The sequence below is a fragment of the Pteropus alecto genome, unplaced genomic scaffold, assembly GCF_000325575.1.
Source record: "Pteropus alecto unplaced genomic scaffold, ASM32557v1 scaffold155, whole genome shotgun sequence".
Taxonomy (NCBI): Eukaryota; Metazoa; Chordata; class Mammalia; order Chiroptera; family Pteropodidae; genus Pteropus; species Pteropus alecto.
Genome location: NW_006438113.1, coordinates 15863000 through 15883980, shown reverse-complemented (window position 1 = coordinate 15883980; position 20981 = coordinate 15863000). Strand labels below are relative to the sequence as shown.

Below are 20981 nucleotides of genomic sequence, written 5' to 3'. Positions count from 1 at the left end.
GAGCATCTTTTCATATATTTGTTGGCCATTTGTATGTCCTCTAGGGAGAAGTGTCTGTTCAAGACCTCTGCCCATTTTTGATTGGATCATTTGGTTTTTTTTGTTGTTATTGAGTTGTATGAGTTCTTTGTATATTTTGGATATTACACTCTTATCGAAGGCATCACTTGCAAATATAGTTTCCCATTTGGATGGTTGCTATACACACTTTAAATAGAGCCTCTAACAAAAGGTCTGGAGAATCAGAGCCTTATTAGATTTAAATCTCCCACTGCCCTTCCTGGAACCATATTGACTAGCTGCTCAGGCACCTAGGGTTGCTGTTCATTTTCGTTTTATGAAAAAACATATTTGAATCATCTTCAGGCAGGTTAACTAAGTGATTTATTGCTCAAAATGGAACAAGAAGCATAAACTATATCTGTCCTGCTGACCACTCTATCTATACAGGAGAGCATAGCTGGTGCCTCCCTTGCTTCAGATTATTAATATGAATCAGGTAAAAATGGAGAGAGGGGCAGAGTGCATAGAGAACAGCAAGGTCAGACTGGAAAGGGAAAAGAAAACAAAGAGCACAAGATCACTTGATGGTTATGTGAGGAAGAAGGAGCTGTTTTATTTACTGACTTGGTGACAACAAGGAATTTAAATAGATTTTATCTGAACCTCAAGTTGTTGGTTTAATGTCAGTGGATAGCCTCTCCACACTACCCAGGCACTGAATGTGTGTGTGTGTGTGTGTGTGTGTGTGTGATCTACATAGATATCTTAGACAGATAACAAATATGTAATAGTTGTCCAAAACTAATATATCACCATAATCTGCATTTTTCATACCTGATTTAAATAATTTTGAAATCGTAAGTAATTGGCTACAAGATTATACATATATGCAAATTTATGTATATGTTTATATATTGTGTGTATATGTATGTGATTTTCTATAAATACACATATGAATATATCCATTGCTAACTCTTAGATTTTCATAATCATTTAAGTCAACCTGAGGAAAATCTACCGTGATGTTGTATTCAGATATGGTTACCTGTTAAAATTTACTTACTAATACTTCTTACTGTTATTTTCTCAATATTAAGAGGTCATCATATTCAAGCATCACTTTCAACTGCAGGGAAGAAAGTACATGTTGAACATCCACATTGATTATAAGTACTATCTCAATTTCAGAAATATTAAAATGTGAGAAATATGACGACATTCAAAAAGTATAAACACAGGGTTAGGTGTTCTAAACTAATATCCAAAAATAAGAAACTCTCTAAAGAAAATATGTGGGATATTTTAATAAATAATGAGAGCTAACAACTGATATGGTTCAAATCAGGACATACATTCTGCGTATCAGCAGCCTCTAGATATTAAATCAAGCAGGAAATTGTGTGTGTGTGTGTGTGTGTGTATACATACACATAGAATAAATGTATCGTGGTTTATTATTTTTTATGTTTCATCAACATAGAAATTATAAATTACTAATAGAGTTAATCCCAAGTAAGCCAGGAATGATGTAGCACATATGACACATAAGTTTCCATGACAAATAAGAAACAAATATATAAAATCCCACCAATATATGACCAATACATATTACAGCGCATTGATTACCCAGAAGCTAAGTAAAACTCATGTACTCAAAACAGTTCTATTTCATTCTCTCCTGTAACTCAAATTTATTTGTGCTGCACAATTACTTTTGCATAATATTATATTTTAGCTATGTGTGCTATTTCATCTGTAACAACAAGAATTCTTACTTATTTGAAATGAGCATCTGTGGAAGTATCATATTATTTTCTTTATGATCTTTCAATCACCTTGACTATATTTTTTGAAGTGTATGACTTTTATGCATGTATCAGATAACTGTATGCTTCAAATTAAAAAAAAGAAATCCACATAAAAGATAGAGTTACTCAGGAATTTAATTGAACAAACTGTATTATATTTATCTCCAAGGACTAAACCCTACATATTCAATACATTGAAATGTTCATATTAAAAACAAATAATAATCTCAAAGCAGTGAATACTATTATTTAAGAGAAAAAGAAGAATTTGCTCAACCCATTTTTATTAAAGAAGTAAAAATGGGTGGAAGGGTTGAGATGGAAAGAGAAGAGGCAAAGAGGATTCTAATGCATGGAGAAAAGAACAAAGCAAAGAATGAGCTCATAAAAATAAAACCTAGACCTTCTGGTCTTCTTAGCTTTGGGCTCTAATCTCAGCTGAAATCAGAAAGGAAGTTAGTCTGAAGTGCTCAAACAGAAATATATTCTATCCGTTCATGAAATAAGAATGGCAGAAGTTTTTGTACAAAGCAATTCACAACATGAATTAGTAATTAGTATATTAAATAGAGATTACGGGTAAGGGCTTCTCAAATCTGCTTACTTTTTAGCACATTTTTATTTTATTGAAAAACATGAGAATAATCTCTAGAGTTTGACATCTGACTATATTTCAGACTACTCTTTCATCTCTAACACGTAAGTTTTCTTCTGCTCATAATAGTCATTCTTGCTTTCTCCCTTACAACTTTAGAACTTGCTTTCTTTCATTAAGCCTCATCTAGCAAGGGAATTCCTTCCTTATATAGATCACTGGTTCTTTCAAATTAACAAATTAACATCATCCATTTATGCTTTTTAGACCTGTCTGGGAGTTCTCTAAATCCTAAATTTTAGATATATGGACCAAACTACAGACATGAAGTTTCAAAGAATCCTCATGCTGAAATAAATATTGAGAAGTTATTGGGTAAGAAGAGTAGAATAACTTTCCTAGACAATTCTCTTCTGCAGTGGTTCTCAAAGTATGATGTGTGAATAAACACCAGCATCATATGTGCACTTGGAGAAATTCAAATTCCAGGTCGCATTCCTGACCAACTGAATCAGAAACTCAGGCGGGGAGGGGCATTCCAATATAATACGTAAACAAGTAATAGTTTTCTTAATTCTAAAACCACAATTTTACTCCAATGAGGAAAAGTGTTTTTCTGACTCTTCCACTAACACTTTTAGCATTTTCAGAACTACTTAGGCTATTTATCTGAAAGTTCTAGTTAAGAATTGAGCAGCTTCATTCCAGGCTTTAAAAGTGTTGCATTGTGTTGCTAGAATGTGAATGAGGGACATTAGTGGGATAACGTGGGGACATTTGAGATACAGGTGTAACCATAAAGGTTAGTCAGGTCGGCACTTCAGTCTCCAAATCTTGCCCACAAAGTTGTCTATCTATTTATAACTGATTTTTCTCATGTCATTTTTTTCCCCAGATACCTTTATCAATGAATGTGTCAACCTTTCTGGCATACGACCAGCCCACAATAAGTTACTGTGGGGTGCATCATGAACTTCTCTCTCATAAGTCCTTTGAAACGAATGCACAGGAAGATACGATGGAAACACACCTAGAGACTGAGCTGGACCTGAGCACAATCACAACAGCTGGCCGAATCAGTGATCATAAACAGCAGCTGGCTTAACTGAGCTAATCGGTAGCCAAGGGTTGCCTCCAAACTTTGTAACCTCAAGGACAAAATGAGGAAGATTTGTTCATTGTGGACTCTAAAAACAAAACAAAATAAAAAATCCCCTGTCAAAATAAACAAAAATCCAAGATTGATTCATGAAATAAAGAAGACATGAATTGTTTCAAGTCTACACTTTGTAATTAGCTAAGTTGTGCAGTATTTTTTTTTGACTTAAACAGAGTCTGACCCTGAAAAAAAAAATCTTTTTTTCCAAAACTCATCCTACCTACTTGTAAAACTGTACAGAGCTAATGTATTTTTCATATTGTAAAATCTCAATTATAGAAACAACTGGTATGTACAGTACCATAATTTAATTACATTTTACTTTACAAACTTTACATTTTTCAGTTTCTAAAATTTTAAATTAACAAAAATTATTTCTTGTGTTATTCAGAGTTACTCAGTTTTGTAGGGACTGCTTTGTTACTGCTTTTGTGCCCAGAAACCTTGACTCTAAAATTCTGTGCTGTGAGAAACATGCACGATTTTTATCATGCTTACTGCGTAGAATTTTATCTACTTGTTCCAGAAATAATACATTAACCAAAAAGGGTTTAATTGTTGAGACTTGTAAGAAGTTCTTCAATTACATAGACAGGCTTTTTTTAAAATGAAAAAAAAAAAAATCAAAGTTTTTTTTAACACTTCTTCATAGACTTAACTGTTGCCTTGAATTACAGCCTAGTTTCTAAGCAGTGAAATGTAATGATAAAGAGGGATATTTTAACAAAATATTTCCGAATGAATGACTCATTATTTCATTCTTTTGAGTAACCCATTGTTAAGGGTGGGCGGGGGGAAGCATGGACAAAACATCACTGGAAACAAAGGCCGTAACCACAGCAACAGACTTTGATACACTTAAAAGGTGCAGCTGCCAGTGACAAAAACTTGGTACATGTCATAATTTTCAGGCCAAGGTGGGAGGATAGAGCATAATTGTACAGTAGCAATTTTTCTCCTAATTAACTCAAAGTGGTTTACCTAAAAATAACTATCAGTCAGTGCAAAATGTGCCTGGATTTTAAGACAACTTCTCATTTAGAAATGCGAGGCTATATTTTGAGAGCATTTCAAATGGAATATACAAATTTTTATCTCTGTGTGCCACATCAGTTCTCTCCTCAGGAAGAAGCAGTCAATATAGAAATGAGCCCTGGTGGAGAGCTTTATCATTCAAGCAGACTGTAAACATGCTAATATGTTCCAAATTGTTTATATTGCCATCCATAAATTATCCAAAAAATAACCCAGAGTAATTTGAAACCACCCCAGGTTATATATTGATTATACAATTGCATTAAAAAGTTAATTCAAATCAAATTATGAATACCTACCTGACTTTTCAGAAGCTGAAATAATCAACTTGTTTCTTTTGTTTTCTTGACACGGGTTACTGTTTGAAAATATTACTATTTTATCTATGGCATTTGCACATTCTGCTGTGTGTTTTTTAATATAAAACTACAAGTTTCGGTTGCTGTTGAACTAGAAAAAGTCCTTTTCTATGTTGTCATTTTATATTTATGACATCAAAAAGAGGTTCAGTATAGTCAATCTAACATTATGGGTCAATCAAAAATTATGATGAAAACAAATTGTCAAAATTAGTGTTGAATGTTTAATATTTCTATTTCTTCTCAAGAAATTACATCTACAAAAAGTCCAGTTTTATCATGGCAAATTTAAGACTAGCATCAAGAAGAAGGAACTTAAAAAAAATAGAGAGAAATTTTTGTTGAGAATATAGTCAGAAAGAAAAAAAATGTTGAAAGAAGCAAACTCTTACTAATTTAAATGAAACTAAATGTCACATTATTTGTATCAACTAGCATCTCAGATTTTGTAACATATTTTGATAAATTATTTGATATTCAAAAATTTTTTGTCATTTTAAGTTTAATTTTAATCTTTATTTTTTCCAACTTCTAATTTCCTTGCAATGTATTATTGTCAGAGTATTCTTAATCTTTAAATTGAGAATCTGCCTTGCACAGTTAGCAAATATGTAGAGGATAGTTATTTATAAATTCATTTTTTGTAGATCTAAAATCAGATGCAAAAAAATTTTATTTATTGTGTAAAGCAATATATCATTTGCAATTTTTTTCATTAGAAGTTGGCCTTGCAAAGATTCAAGCAGTGTTTAATTTGCATAAATAAGCAATTTATACCTATTTCCAGACATTTTCAAATTGATAAATTATTTTTAAAATTTTTAGGTTCCAGAGTGCTTCACAGATGTATGCGCTTGATTTTCTGAAACAAACCACTTTTTTTCCTTAAACATTTTAAGTTCATCAAAACTGAACAATTATAAATAGAAGTAGTCATCTTGGAACCATAGCTCTATGCTTCCAAGGACTTATTACAGTAAGAGCCAAATAAACTAAGAGTGTTGAGATTTCTCATATTTTGAAATTAAACCCAAAGGATCTTTAACAAGAAAAAATGGAAGATTCTGGGTTATTCATTAAACTCAGTTCTGCTTAATTTTTATTCAGCCATGTACAGGAACAGGGAGTGGAAGGGGGTAAAAACCTGCTATAGGAGCTTGTGTCTGGAATCTTTATTATATATTTGCAATTTATATATTTGTGTCTAAAATCTTTATTTCTAACCTATCTTTTTCAGCATTCAGTAATCTCCCAATTCCTCTGCCTAGCCACCCTGTTCCCATGTCTCCCTTCCTGTCTATTGCTCACCTGGTGGAGAAATGTTTATATGTTTGGAGTTGAAAAATGCAGAATTTGACCCAGTATGGTTATAATAATAGCAGTTGCTGCAGCAAACAATAAAGTTATGCAGTGTTTTTGAGGTTTATAAACTACATTTCACATAAATTATCTCATTTTGTCTTCAAACAACCCTATGAAGACACATTAATCTCAAAGAAGTTGAGATACAACCAAGAACACAGGGCTAATAGTTGGTGGAGTTGAACAATTCTCAAAATTCAGAGCCTGTTAGTCTTTCCACTATACTAAAAGCCTTCTCTCTCTGATCAGAGCCAGAGAATTTCCAGGGATAGTAAACAGAATGAAAAAAAAAAGAAGTTTGCCATGTTGTTCCATAACCCCAATTTCACCCAGCTCCTCTCTCTGTATATGGGCTAAATAAATTTACTGTGAGCTACTCAGCTCTCACATTAACACTCAGTTCAAAAAGTACAGCAAGCAAGTCATAGATTTCTTAACATATCATTTTGTAAATATGCAGAACAGTCACAAGAAGTGGGTGTACATTGGTCCTAAAGTACAGACATAAAATTGAGAAGCACAAGAAAACAAACCAAAGACCGTCTAAACTGAGATCGCATGGGTCATTACAAAAAAGATCCACAGTGCGAGGTTATATATACATTCAACACATGTTCAACTGCCCACATGTTCAATTCAGAGCTAAGTTAGAAGATCTTTACAATTTTTTTCATTTTTTGTTTCAGCGAAATTAATTCTTGATCCATGAATTCTTATACCTGTCTTAATAGAGAATAATTTTCTCTATTCCCCTTCTAATAAAAATGAAATGTAATTTATGCAAACTGATGTATAGATGCTAAAACATATGCTAACAGGCAGATAATGTTTTACTAATTAGCTCATTTTTATCAAAAGTCTATCCCTACACCCTCCTGAATGTTCTAGAAAACCAGAAAACCACACAAATTTTAATATAACTTATATATTTAGAAGGAAATAAAACTTGCCCAAATTTAAGTCAAGACAAATGGCATAATCCTGATTTGAAATCAGATCAGGCTGACTCCAGAAACTACTAAGAAATAGCAAAACCTTGCTGCAAAAATAATATTTTCTAAAATAAAATCACTGTATATGAGAGTAAAGATTATATATGTATAAATATTATATATGTAATATATATTGTATATAAAAATTACATATATATTATATATAATATATAAAATTTGTTTTGGTCTGCTCCTGACTGGAAAACTGATATCATCTCTCAAAGTGAACATTCAAAATAAGAAACTGAAAGTATAATAGGCACCTGATGTGACCTATTAGTAAGCTGGAAGAAAAAATCAGATGTGCTGAGTAAATGGCAGCACATGAGGGGAAAGAAAGTGAAACTGGCAGATACTTGGTCTCAGGAAAGATGGTGGTGAGAAATCTCTAGAGTAGATGCATTATACAATGGTCTGGGTCTTAACAGTCTATCACTCTGGTATAATAAATAGTATAACAATCTGGTAACATAAAAAGGTGCCGGTCCATATAGGTTAGTTATGCAGTAAGAATCCAGATGAGTTGGTCTTGCAGTAAGAGCTTCCAACTACTTCTATTATCTTCTCAACTCACCATAGCTGTCCCTAACAAGAGAGGTCCCAAGGACAAGAGATCCAAGATCAATGCTTTCAAAACTCTAATGTACTCGCAAGGGTAGAGTAGATTGACAATAAGCAATTGTGCTTCATTCAACTATCAACTGTAATGAAGAAGAAACACTCGAAGTTTTTTTTTTAATACCAGCGTGGTGATTGGTTATTTTTAGAGGTCTCTTATGGCTTGCATTATGATTTTATTGCAAGATAAGGGGCTGTTTATATTTAACATTTTTAAATTTAGAGTAAAATTTATGTTTTAAAAAGTCCATAGATGATTATTTACCTTTCTATTAAAGACAGTGACTTTAAAGCAAGAGAGTACCTCAGCCATCTAGGACTTAGAGAACTCTTGAGTTTGTCCCAAACATTTATAGACTTTGTTTTACATGACATGTGTCTTCCTGAAATGCTAAGTGAAAATTTCTGTATGAATTAAATAATATTTAAAATGCATCAAAGGACATTGTGACAAAAGATCCTTGAAGTAAGTCTTCTTTATTTTCTAATCTAAAACAACACACGCTAATAATTTATCTTTTGTAAATTGATTTCCATATACCTTATACTGCATGGTCTCAAAGGTTCTGTGACACAGTGTTTGCCTAGACAACATAAAATGAAGGACTAACTCTAGGTTTTAAGTAGGTCTTTGGACCCTATAGAGTGATCATTTTCAGTCAGTTTCACTTACAGAATTTATCTGCATCAAGGCACAAAATAGTATCAAGATAACATGATTAGATAAAGTTGATAGTTATTTTTTTTTTTCTATTTATTGGTTTAAGCATTTACCACCTATTCTATCCTCAAAGTTACAATTACGAGATGAAAATGACCCCAAATCCCTTGGGTCCATATTAGATTTACAGAATGAGAATCTCTAAAGTTAATCTCTGATGCAAACTAGGTTTTGCAAAATATTTTTCAAATGAATTTACTTTTATTAAGTCATTCAATTGTTTGTTATTCTAGTCTAAAAATTTTAATTCTTGTGCTATCCTATGCCTTTGTGAAACTAGTGTCCTAAGCCTAGCTGAACATTTTTCTTGACTAGAGGATTGCACAACAAAGGCCAACTACACCTAAAATGGTTGTTGTTTATTGACACTGTGTCATTTGTAGATTTTGCTCTCCATTAGCTCTTTCAAAAGTAATATATGAAAAGACTTTTAAATTAGTTAGTTTATTCACTTAACTTATTATTTACTCCCATAGATAATAATAAAACACCTGGAGATGGGGAGAGAGGATGTATCGGTCACTGTGCTGCCCTCATCTCATTCTCAAATCATCTTAAGAAACAGGTATAACCACCATTTTAAAGAAGCGGAAAATAAGGATCATGGTAGTTGAATGACTTGCTGAGTCTCCTACAATAGCATTGGGAATTAAAATCCAGCTCATCAGATGCTAAGGATAGGCTCCCACTACTCAATAGCACATTTTCAAATGAGAAAAGACTATGATCGATACAATTAAGATTCACATATTTTAATGGGGGGACAGCAAAAACATTTTCTAAACAGAAAAATTACACTTTGTAAAGATTCCTTCACTATCCCAAGTTAGCAACTTAATGGAAAGAAATATCCATTACTTTCTTGAAGTTTCATACATTGTTTCCAAAAAAGAGTGGACATTTAAAAGAAAAATCCTGTGAAAGATAAATACTCCCAAATATTCATGTTGTATTTTCATTTCCAATTTTCCTAGCTATATTATAAAATTATAACAAAAATATAAGTAGATATCAACAATATGAAGCAAAAACTGTATAGATGAACAGTCAATGAGTAACCAAATGCAAATGACAATGTGAAGAAAAACATCAATAATCTACAGTCACAAAATGTTAACGAGCAATGACATAACTTGAGTTGCAGAATATTTCTTGTGAATGATTTTATGTGAGTATATTTTTTATAGGAGCATTATTACTTATACAAATGATCTGGGATCTGGGAGCACATGACATAAAGGAGGAAAGAAGATACCCTTATAGCAATGTAAACTTGCTTGTCCTATTACTCGACATAATATAGAAAATTTAAATTATAAACATATATAAATATATACAAATATATATAATGTTCCTTGTTAAGGCAGTGTAAATATGCAGGTGGCCAAAAAAAAAATTTTAAGTTTATTTTTTAAACTCAAATCTTCAAATAAATCTTCCTCAATCTCAGCTATTAAGAAATGATTCTTAAATAGTTTGATTCCTTTAATGTCTCTAGGAGATTTTTATTAAATCATCGGGCTAACAGTCTCTTCTTTTTCTCCCTGAATTTACACAAGCCCAAGGTAATATAATTAGTATACTACATTAGAATGTTACTCCATCACACTATCTGAATATGTAGAACACACTTATAAAACACACTTTTCTTTTATAATATTTGTGAGAATCAAGAGCTAGTAAAATAATCTGTAAGTTACATTTGTACTAAAAACTACCACTACTATAACTATGATAAAACTATGCTATAAATTTAAAACAATTAACAAATCCAGCAAAGAAAGAAGTTTTAGCATCCTGAATCTAATATCATTACATCTGTTCATTCTGGCACCACTGCCACTATACAGAAACTTTATCTGAATTATATAGAGTAATTGTGATTTTGGACAACAGAGAAGCTTCTGGGTTGAAGATGTGGTGAAAAACAATGAAGAGGACTAAATAACAACACATACTGAGAGGTAAGTGAAGGGAACATAATTTATTGTCATTAATATGCAAGTAATTTTTAAAATTAAGAATTAAAATTTATAATAGCATTTATGTTATCAAATGTCATCAGGAAAGGCCAACATGGACATTAAAAACATAGAAGTAAGAAGATATTTGTGATGGTGATACATATTAAATAGATAGAATTAATATTCCCAAAAGAAAGGATATTAAGAATTAAAATTGGTTCAAGAACTGTCACTATTATTTATCCAGAGAGGAATTGAAAAATCAGAATAGAAGACTCAAACTAAATACTAAATGCTCTCTTCAAGATCAATTTTGAAATAGCCCAAAATTATAAACCTCAAACTGCTGCTTCAACCATATGAGTAATTACATAAATTTATAGATACCTAATCAAAATTCTAATGTCAAGAAATGAACTATATTTTAAGTATACTCTATCCATTCATACTGTTTTACATCAATGATATATTTGCTTTCCATTATAGATCTATAAATATAATGCCCTAAACAGTCTGATGAAAATGTGGTTAAAGATTGGATCAGCCCTGTCTTTCTGCTCTACTCTACTGTAAGGCAATTATTACAGTAGCATGTCCACCACAGTAGGTAGTTGGGAAATGGTTTCTAAAGTTCTCTCTAGCAGTTCTTGACCTAGACATTTGTAGCATAAATTACTCAGAGGTCTTATTTTATATTCACTTATAAAATAAGGAAATAACTACCTTGAAAAAAGAGCCTAGAGGCTCATCCCAGCTTAGTCTGACTACGCTTATAGCAGAGAGTTCTAGGAAACGACACTGAGCATCTCTGAACTCTATGCTTTCTGGAGAAAAACATGAGACCTTTGTATGTCAACACTTTTTCAAACTTGGATTTGATGGAATCTTAAGTTCAGTGTATTGGAAAGCCTTCAAAGGTGTTTGCCAATTTCCTCTTTGACAAACTTCAAACTTGAGTTTCTTGAACCAATGTTGGATTTAGGCATTGATATGTCACAATGAATCTTTGTCATAATTCATCATTTTGTGCAAAAATAACATGAGGCTGCAGCAGTGGCCCTTATAGACTTTTTCCTTATCTTTGATTCTTGTTATGGGATTAAAAAAATGTGAGCTCAATAAGACCCCTCGGCACAACCATAAAGGGATTAGAAGAAGAGTCTTCTACCAGATAAATACTTTGTGTAATATAAAACAGAAATGTAGTTTGGGGTTACTTCTTTTTAATTTAATAATCTGATGTAGTTTTCAGATAAGCTAATGCATACCTTCTTGCTACTGAGAATGCAAATATTATTCTCTAAAATGACGATATGGTTTTATTGTCATACTTTCTCTTTCTGAGGATGAACTTTGGACCATTGATTGTGCTCTATAATTACCACCAGAAGAAATTTCTATCTCCAGAAAAAAGTAACGATACTAAGCACTGTAAGACAAAAATAACTGACATTTAATGAATGCTTACTTTCTAAGAATTTTACATGTATTAATTCATTTAATCCTCATTAATGTGGTTAATAGGATTAATAATAACCCTATGAAGTAAGTCTTATTGTTATTCCCTTAAGATAAGGAAAATGATGCTCAAAGTGATTACACAACACACTGCTACTAACTTGTGAAGCAAGGGTTCAAATTCGGATTATAGATATACTGACAAAGTGAGCCCTACTAACTGCACATTTATAGTCCACTTCATAAGCCCAACTCAAATTTAAGTCTATTCAGTTAAGGCTATAACAAAAGCCATTTTATCAATACAACGAATGGGTTTATTACACACCTAATATATGTCTACTGAAAAGTAAATATCTTTGACATATACAAAAGAGTATGTGATATAGTCCTTGTTCTCAAGGAGCTTACAGTCTAAGCAAAGAGAGAAGGCATCCATATTAAGCAGAAGAAAAGTGTCAAGGTAAATTAAACACCTGTAAGTACACACAGCAATCAGAAAGAAGGTGAACGCAAAGTTAGTAGACTTGTTGGGAATAACTCTGGGCAAAAATGTGAGCTGGGATAAAACTTAAGACTAGCAATATTCATATTGGTATATTTTTAAGGTAGTAAAGGTTTTCATCGGACTCTTAGTTTTTGAAAATTTCATTCAAACTCATGGATACAGAGAACATATTAGTGGTTGCCAGATGAGAGGCGGTTTGGGGGGATGAGTGAAAAGGGGAAAGGATTAAGAAGTACAGATTGGCAGTTACAGAACTGTCATAGGGATGCAGAGTATAGCATAGGGAATATAGTCAATAATATCATAACTGTATAGTATCTGGTGAGGGTACAAGACTAATTGGGGGAATCAGTTTGTAAATTATATAAATGTCTAACTAGTATGAGTACACCTGAAACTAATATAAAATAATAGTAAATGTCAATTCTAATTGAAAAATAAAACAAGAACAGAACCAGACTAGCAATATTCAGAGAGGCAAAATGAGGAGAAGAAAGTGAAGAAAGAATATTATATTCTTATTTATGGATATCTACTATTCCAGTAGTATTTGTTAGATTTATGCTTGCCTGGCAAAGAAATACCAATCTCAATTTTTGTGATTGCCTAAAAGTTCAGAGCCAAATTTTACTCTGGCCACGACAAATCTTTTGGTCTTTCTATATGGAAATAAATATTTCCCACCTTTTTCTCAACTTTATTTCTCTTTATATTCCTATTTATTCATTGTGTTTTTCTTTGGGAGAGTAAATCATATGAATCCTTTGTAAAAAATATGTTGGTTTCAATAAAATGTTCATAAAACATTTTGAAGACTGATCCAAGCAACCCAACCCAATTAATTTAAAATAATTATGTGAATTAAATCAAATAATTTATTAGAAACTACTAATATTAATTTCTCAGTCAAATTACAGCTTAGCATCAGGTGAAAAAAAATGGCCTATAGATCGAATGACTGACTTTTCAGCCTTTTCAGTCTTTATGTTAAAACTGATGAACACCAACCAGAACTTTTATCCCAAAGAGTAAAAATAAAAATCCTTTTGTTATCTACATTTGACAAATAAAGAAACTAAAGCAGAATATGATTAAAGGCCATGATCAAATTCACTTTGATCATAGAAAACAGACCCACTTACTAGAACTCACATTTATTCAATATTATTTTTCAGTACAGTAAAATTTCATGAACTCATCAAAATTTAGCACAATACACAGGATTATTTCTGCCTTAAAAGTACAGATGATTGTCAACAAAGCCGTTATTTTTTTAAAGTCCTGTCAAATAAGGATGAGAAATGTCCTCTTCTATCACATTTTGCTCACTTGGACTATTAACTTTCAGTTAGCTCTGTGTTCACTTAATAGTTACAAATTTTCATTCACAGGTATTTATCCAATGTACCTTTTATATAGTGTTTATCTTTTATATTATGTCCATGATACTTTTGTATTTTAATTTAATTCAATCAAATAAGTATTCATTTATTCAGCTTTCACTATAATGTGCCAAGGACTAAGATAGATGATAAAGTGATCAAATGCTTAACAGTGAATAAATAATTGTAATTCAATGTGATATTTCTAAAAGTGTAGTGTGTAGATGATGCTGTAGGATTGAAAGGGAGAGAATGATTAATTTTGCAGGAAGAAAATTTAAAAAGTCCTCATGGTAGGTGCCATTTGAGACCATGGATTCTAAAGTTTGCCAGTCATGTAACTCACATCTGTCCTGAAAGCTTCACTCCCCACTCCTAATTATAGTTTGCAGATATTTCAGATGTCTATGGCTATTAGCTTCTAGAAATCCAGCACTCTTAATAGTTTCTGAGTCTGGTATTTTGCTCAGATAGCTAGCTGCTCAGTTTCTTTTCTTCTGTAAATGTTAAACCTTTTTTTTTAGTTTCCCTTTCCCATAATCTTCTAAATTTAACCTTCAAATCAAAAGCATTCAATTTGGCCATTCCATGATACAGAACATATGCAATTTTATCAAATAAATAAATAATAAATAAATGTAATGGATTGTCAGAAGTTTTTCTTTTCTTTTCAACATGTCCCACGAAAACCCATTAACCCTATATTTTATTTCTGACCTCATGAATATGTAAAAAATGTGGAAGAGGTGTACTCGCCTGTACAGATTAAATTTTCACCAATTACTGGTTATGACATGACTGATATTAAAGTGAATGGAAATCAGGTTATATAGAGAGAGTCTTTGTATTTTCTTCTACTACTATGAAATGATTCTTTAAGAGAGTGAAAAATTATCAAGTTCATCTGATAATGGTAATAACCACAATTGCTCTGGTAATTGTTCATTAACTCTTCACTCCTTTAAATACATTCTTTTTTCCTTAGCAAACACCTCTCTTTATACAAATGCTATTATTACCAAAGGATTCCATTGTTTATTTGGTGCTTAAGGCAATTTCTTATTAAATCCTGAAGAATGCACAGTGCATTATCCTGAGCCACAGCAGTAAAAGTGAATTCATTAACTAGTTCAAGGCATAATTTTCTCATCTTCTCACTTATAAAAATAAATATATATTAATTTTAGACTTTCAAAATATCGATATTAATATGAAGGGAGTTTATCATGAATAATGCTATTTTAATGAATACCAAGAGAATTATGTCTTAATGTTCTTCTCCTAAAATATTCTTGTGGACTATGAAGAGTATACAGTATGGCAAAGGCAGCCATGAGAATCTCCAATATATGAAATGTATAATATATTCAAATAATTATTTTTCACAAATAAAATACATATAAAATTTTACTCTAGATAGTTACAGGCTTATTCACTACAATATAACATGGGCCACATCTATAGTGGCCCATCTATAGATGTGGCCCATGTTATATTGTAGTGAATAAGCCTGTAAAACTCAATTCATTAGACTGCAACTATTTCTATCATATTAAATACCTAAAATATCCTTAATGTGAATGCTTTGAATGCTATCTTTGAAATGTTACATATGTAGGGTCTGCAGTTTGTTAGCAACTATAAAATAATAACAGCCTTTAGGGTTTTGAAGTTTCATAACTGGCCTTAATTCCTATTAAGAGACAGAAAAATTTACTCAGAAATTCCAGTTGGATTACAAAGGACATTAATGTACTTTTCATTTCATGGGGGCTCTGAGATCATTAATTAGGATTAGTGTGAGATAGTGACATTTACATTCCTGAGTACAATAGGAGCAGGATGGAATGGTAATAAGAAAAAATTGGACAATCTCCAGGAAGGTTTTGAGAAGTACTATTAGATCTCCATCTACTGGTTGGAAATTCCAGTTCATAGGGTACAACACTAGCTGAAACACAAGGCTTTGTGCTCTCTACCATTCTTTTTCAGGTTTGTACCCCATCTACTTCCAAAAAGACTTGTGATAATTTACAGATTAAATAATCTGCATAATTAAACATTTTAAGCTAAGAGTCACTAGGAAATAGGCTACATTTTATTATTGCTATTGAATTTCCCATTATATATTAAATTTGCTATTAATTCATTCCCCAAAAAATCTTGCCTTGAAAACATTTACCAAAATAGAAAGGACACGAAAATGAGGAAAGGGGAAGAAGTAGGCTAAACATTGAATAAAAGTTAACAGTAAACTTATAATGATAAAATTCTAAGTAAGATGATGTAAATAATTTATCATTCTTTTGAATTATTTGAAGTAAAAGTGGATTAAATTTCCCTACTCCATTAAGAAGTATCACAGGTGACTTTGATAGAAAAGTAAACAAGGAACAGTTTCAGGTCTTAAATAAACCATAGGGAGATTAACATGTTCTGCTTATTTCACTCTCCCTCTCCATGTCTATGCCTTCTTTTTTTCTTTTTCTCTCATTTGAGTGATATATGATATAGACATATCTGCTGACATAATAAGGAGGGGTGACAAGACTTGGAGAGAAAAGCTTATATTAATTCATCTTGCAATATGAATTTTTAATTATTCAATATTATACTCCTCTATTGGCTCACCAAAAAGTAGAAATTAGGTTATATTTAACTCGGTACCAATCCTGATAACGAAGCCTCGTTTTCAAAATAAGTCTTTTTTCAATAAATGTATGTCACAGAGCTTAAAAAAATTCAGATAAGCTTCAAAGATTCCCTTTAAAAAAGATCCTTTGACACTTTTCATAAAAGCGGTTCTTTGCTTGTAGCTGGATATTAGGACTTCCATGAATCTGTGAAAAATCAAAGACTTGGCTTTACATGACTGTATGTGTGGTATTCTATAAAAGATCCAGAAGCTTTGTTAATGAGAAGTGCTAAAAAAAAAAAAATCTCTTAAAATTATTTTTTTCCTCAAAATAAAATGTGGTAGAAAATTATCCATTAGAGTGTATTCATATGTGGCTACTATAATGGATGGTAGGATAAAAAGAAATCTACGACAGAACATTCCCACTTCTCCCCAGAGTCATAGTATCCCAGAAAACACACCAATATCCTCAGGAATACCATTATAATTTTTAAATAAATAAAAAGTATCCACACTATTCACCTGCTACCCATTACGAAATTCCCAAATGGTAAGGTTCTTACCAAAGCAAACTCTGAGGCATCTAGCATTTAAGCTATTTCATTCTGTTGAGGAAAAAATTGTCATTTAGAAATAAGAGTACCAGTTAGTAATACATTATGTGCAAGTCACTCTAGTACAGTATATTTCAATCACTTCAGTATTTTTATCTCCCTAAAAAAAGTCAGAAATGAGGCATGAAAAGCTATTAACTGAATCATTCACACATTGAATAAATGTTGTTGTCAGATTGTTCTTTCAATAGAAATAATAAACTGATTTATTTATAACTGGTAATTATGATAATTCATTTTCTAACCCTTTCAGTATATTATAGATATTTTATAATTGTCTTATTTCATACCTAATCTAAAATCATATGCTTCCATAAAAATTTCTTCTTTCCCAGGTATTTTTCTTAACTTCCTTTGGCTTGGGATATAATTAAAACAGTTTAACTGACTTAATTCCCTTGTCTTGTTTCTTCTTTAAATTTCCTGCCTTTTCCCTTGAAAGAGCTGATCTATACGTTAAATTTATGGAACTGAAGACTGAAATCTGAATTTTAAGTAGGTGCAGAATACGTTCATATAATCACTATAGAGTGAATCTTTTCGGGACTTATTTAGTCAAGTTTACTTTGTTTTCTTTCTGTGACAGAGGAAAACAACAGGTAAAGGAAGATAATAGAGGCTGATTTGTACTTCAAACAAAAGGAATTTTCTGTCTTAAGAATCAAGGCATGAGACTTACTTCATCCCATTTTTTAATTTCTTTAGAGCAAAGTGGAGTACTTCTCTTCAACTTTTCATCTCTAACCTTGAAATCAATTTTATCTTTTCTAGACTTCAAGTGTTTTTTTCTATTTTGCTGCATAACAGGCTACATATACACTGAACTCTGCCCTCAACATGTACTACAGGTTCACATAAGAAAAAGTCTTTTGAGATATGCTTTTATATTTCATTGGAACTAATGTCAAGGAAAATATCCATCACATTACGAAATATAATTTTTAAAAGAATACATAAGCAATGTATTTCAGAGCTAGGTCCAGAAAAAATTTCCCCTGAGAAATGGTTGTGCTTTGTCCCCAGTAAATGCTAGATCCGTATAACACATCCTATCTATCTTCTTTTCATCTTAGCTCAGACACCCAGAGATGGGTTACACTTGATAACATGGTAACCAGGTTAACTCTCCTGTTGAGCATCCTGGCTTTCTCTCCTTTTTAATATTGTTTATTTGCTCTTTGTAATCCTATTTTGTTCAGTTTATTTCATATGTCTTTTGTTATAAGCAGTCTCAAATTATTTGGGGGGGAATCAAGAAGTATATATAAATAAATAAACTAGAGTTGCTACTATAAAGACATTTTTGATCTTTATGGTAGTAGTGGTATAATCTAAAAGTTAGAATGCTATTTTTTTTCTAGCATCATGACCCACTTTCCACTATCTCATCATTGAGTCACATTTAGATTTTGATTTCTTTATTTGCATTTACTTATAACTTATTCAAAAAAAAACTTACAGATATGTACACATACACAAACACACACACCACACTCTTCTCATATACTGTTTTTCAGATATAAAGATCACTAAGTACAGCAAGACATTTCAAGATATTTTCTAACAGTAGAAACGTATTCTTAGGTGCTCGATTAAAGAGAACAACAAAGTTCATATTTTAAAATGAGCTAACTCGGGTTAAAAATGAAGTTCTCAACACTTTTTTAAAAAAAGTATTTTCTTGACATAAGCCAAAAGTCTATAGGTTGTCATTAAGTGGTTCTTAACTTTTTTTAATATTAAATTTTACAATGTATAATTAACACAGAGTTAATCTAATTATAGTTTATAGATCATAAACCATTATGACTATATTCCAAATATTCATTCTCTACCTTCTTTGACAGCCTAAACACCTCTTCTGAGCTGCCCATCTACCTCTCCAATATCAGCCTCAAATTGAAAAGAGGCAATATTTTTTCAAGTACATCCAAGTTTATCCACATAAAAATATCTTCAACATGCTTTCATGATACTATTTAAAGTGTTTCCTCCCACTTACATTCAGAGAATTGGGTTAATATGTGAGTTTAATTCTGAAACTTAAAATGTAGATCTTAGGTACAATATAATAAGTTATGGAATAAATATGAACAGAATTCACAAAATTGAAATCTAAATTGAATATTTTTATATTTCAGCCAAAATTTAATCATGATTAACTTCAGTCATAGTTCATAAAAAATTCATGTAAAGGGAAAATAAAATAATATTTCATCCATAACAATTTATGAACTCATTCACACATAGCATTTCATGAGTATTTATATGGTTAGACTTTAGTCCAATTGCCAGATTTGTGAAGCATGAAATAAAGATGAATGTAAAATATAATAATTCTCACTTGGCAAGCAAATTTCATCTTTAGTTGAATGTTCTATTGTCCTATTACTCCTTAAAGTCAGAGAAAGAGATCAGAAGCAAAAAAAATTAAAATCAAGAAAATGTCCTGTATTATGTTCCCAATTACTACAGAATTCTCATCTCACAAGCTTTCTTTGAAACTTAGAGAAAAATTTAATGGGTATCAATGTACTGTATCTATAATTAATACATTTAATAAGTTAAAATTCTGAATATAAGGCCTCTATATTCGTAGTTTTTAATTACATGTAGACAAAGTTTTGAATTATGTTTCAATTCCATTTAGAGTAGAGCCATTGTAAAAACAGAGGCATCCTCTTCATAAATAAAGTGAATTTATGAACCTGTGCAACATAAAAATACAAGAAAAATTTTTATTTAAGTGAATTATTAAGACTAATTCATACAAAATACATTTATTCTAGTCTCCATAGATTTTTTCTTGTTTTTCTTGATGCCATTAAGTTTTGTTATACTATAAATATGGATACAATTGGAACTACAATTACTACCAGCACATACTTAAATTGGTTAAGAAATTTGGATTCATGGTTCTTAATGTTTTGCTAATCCTAAATATTTAAAGATGTGACATACTACCAGTAACTCATCATAGCTGTGGCTCTGAGTGGTGTGAGGGAAGGTAGAGGAGGCTGCTGTGGAGAGGAATACCACCTTTTCTTGGCTTTTCTCTGCTAAGAATCAGCCTTGAAGAGTGTACTTCAATTACCCACCTTTAAGAAAAATCTCAGATCTTGGTTCAGGTCTGAAGCTGAGTCCTACGAAGTAGAATGCAGCTTTGGGTCAAGGAGATCCTAAAGAGAGATCTGAGTTTGGAGAAATTTAAATATGGATGTCCCAGAACTTAGATTATATGTCACAGAAACCTATCTTGGAGGATTCAGTATGTATCAGTTCAGAATCTCCATAGTTCTCTCATAAAAAGCCCAGGACACATCTCTAGGAGCTAATTTGGTCCATACACACTACAAACTCCGTCCTCAGTCCAATATTTGACTAACTTCAAGATTATGGCAACACCACCTATCTATGCCTCACCTAAAGTCCTCCTTGGAGGAATTAATCTGACAACAGTGTAAATGAGACAATTATGATCACTCATGAAAATGGTCATGGGGAAACAAGGTAGAAAAAGACAGATTCAAGAAGTATGCTGTAGATGTCACTTTTTTCATTAACAGATTTATACTTATACTCTTAAAGAATTCCGATAAGAAACAGAATTAAGGGAGGTAAGAAAGAAGCAAAAAGCAGATCTTCAGTCTTTTAAGACAAAGCCGTTTTTTTAGTTGTTTTGTAATAACATTCCACCTGACATTTCCTAGGTCAAAATATTCAAATAAACACCTATAGAGAAAATTAGCAGTTTAATCATTTCTG

The 20981-nt window shown here is 31.6% G+C and overlaps 2 protein-coding genes across 3 annotated transcripts in view; one reads left to right on the top strand and one right to left on the bottom strand.

Moving 5' to 3' along the window:
• The window catches only part of LRRTM3 (leucine rich repeat transmembrane neuronal 3), a 157677-nt gene extending 152234 nt beyond the window's left edge, over window positions 1–5443 (top strand). Inside the window, exon 3 of the mRNA XM_006915589.3 lies at window positions 3302–5443. Within this exon, the coding sequence (XP_006915651.1) occupies window positions 3302–3511 (210 nt within the window). The 3' untranslated portion in view covers window positions 3512–5443. The remainder of the gene's footprint in view (window positions 1–3301) is intronic.
• The window catches only part of CTNNA3 (catenin alpha 3), a 1378877-nt gene that overhangs the window by 951036 nt on the left and 406860 nt on the right, over window positions 1–20981 (bottom strand). The gene's annotated exons all lie outside the window — the stretch shown is intronic.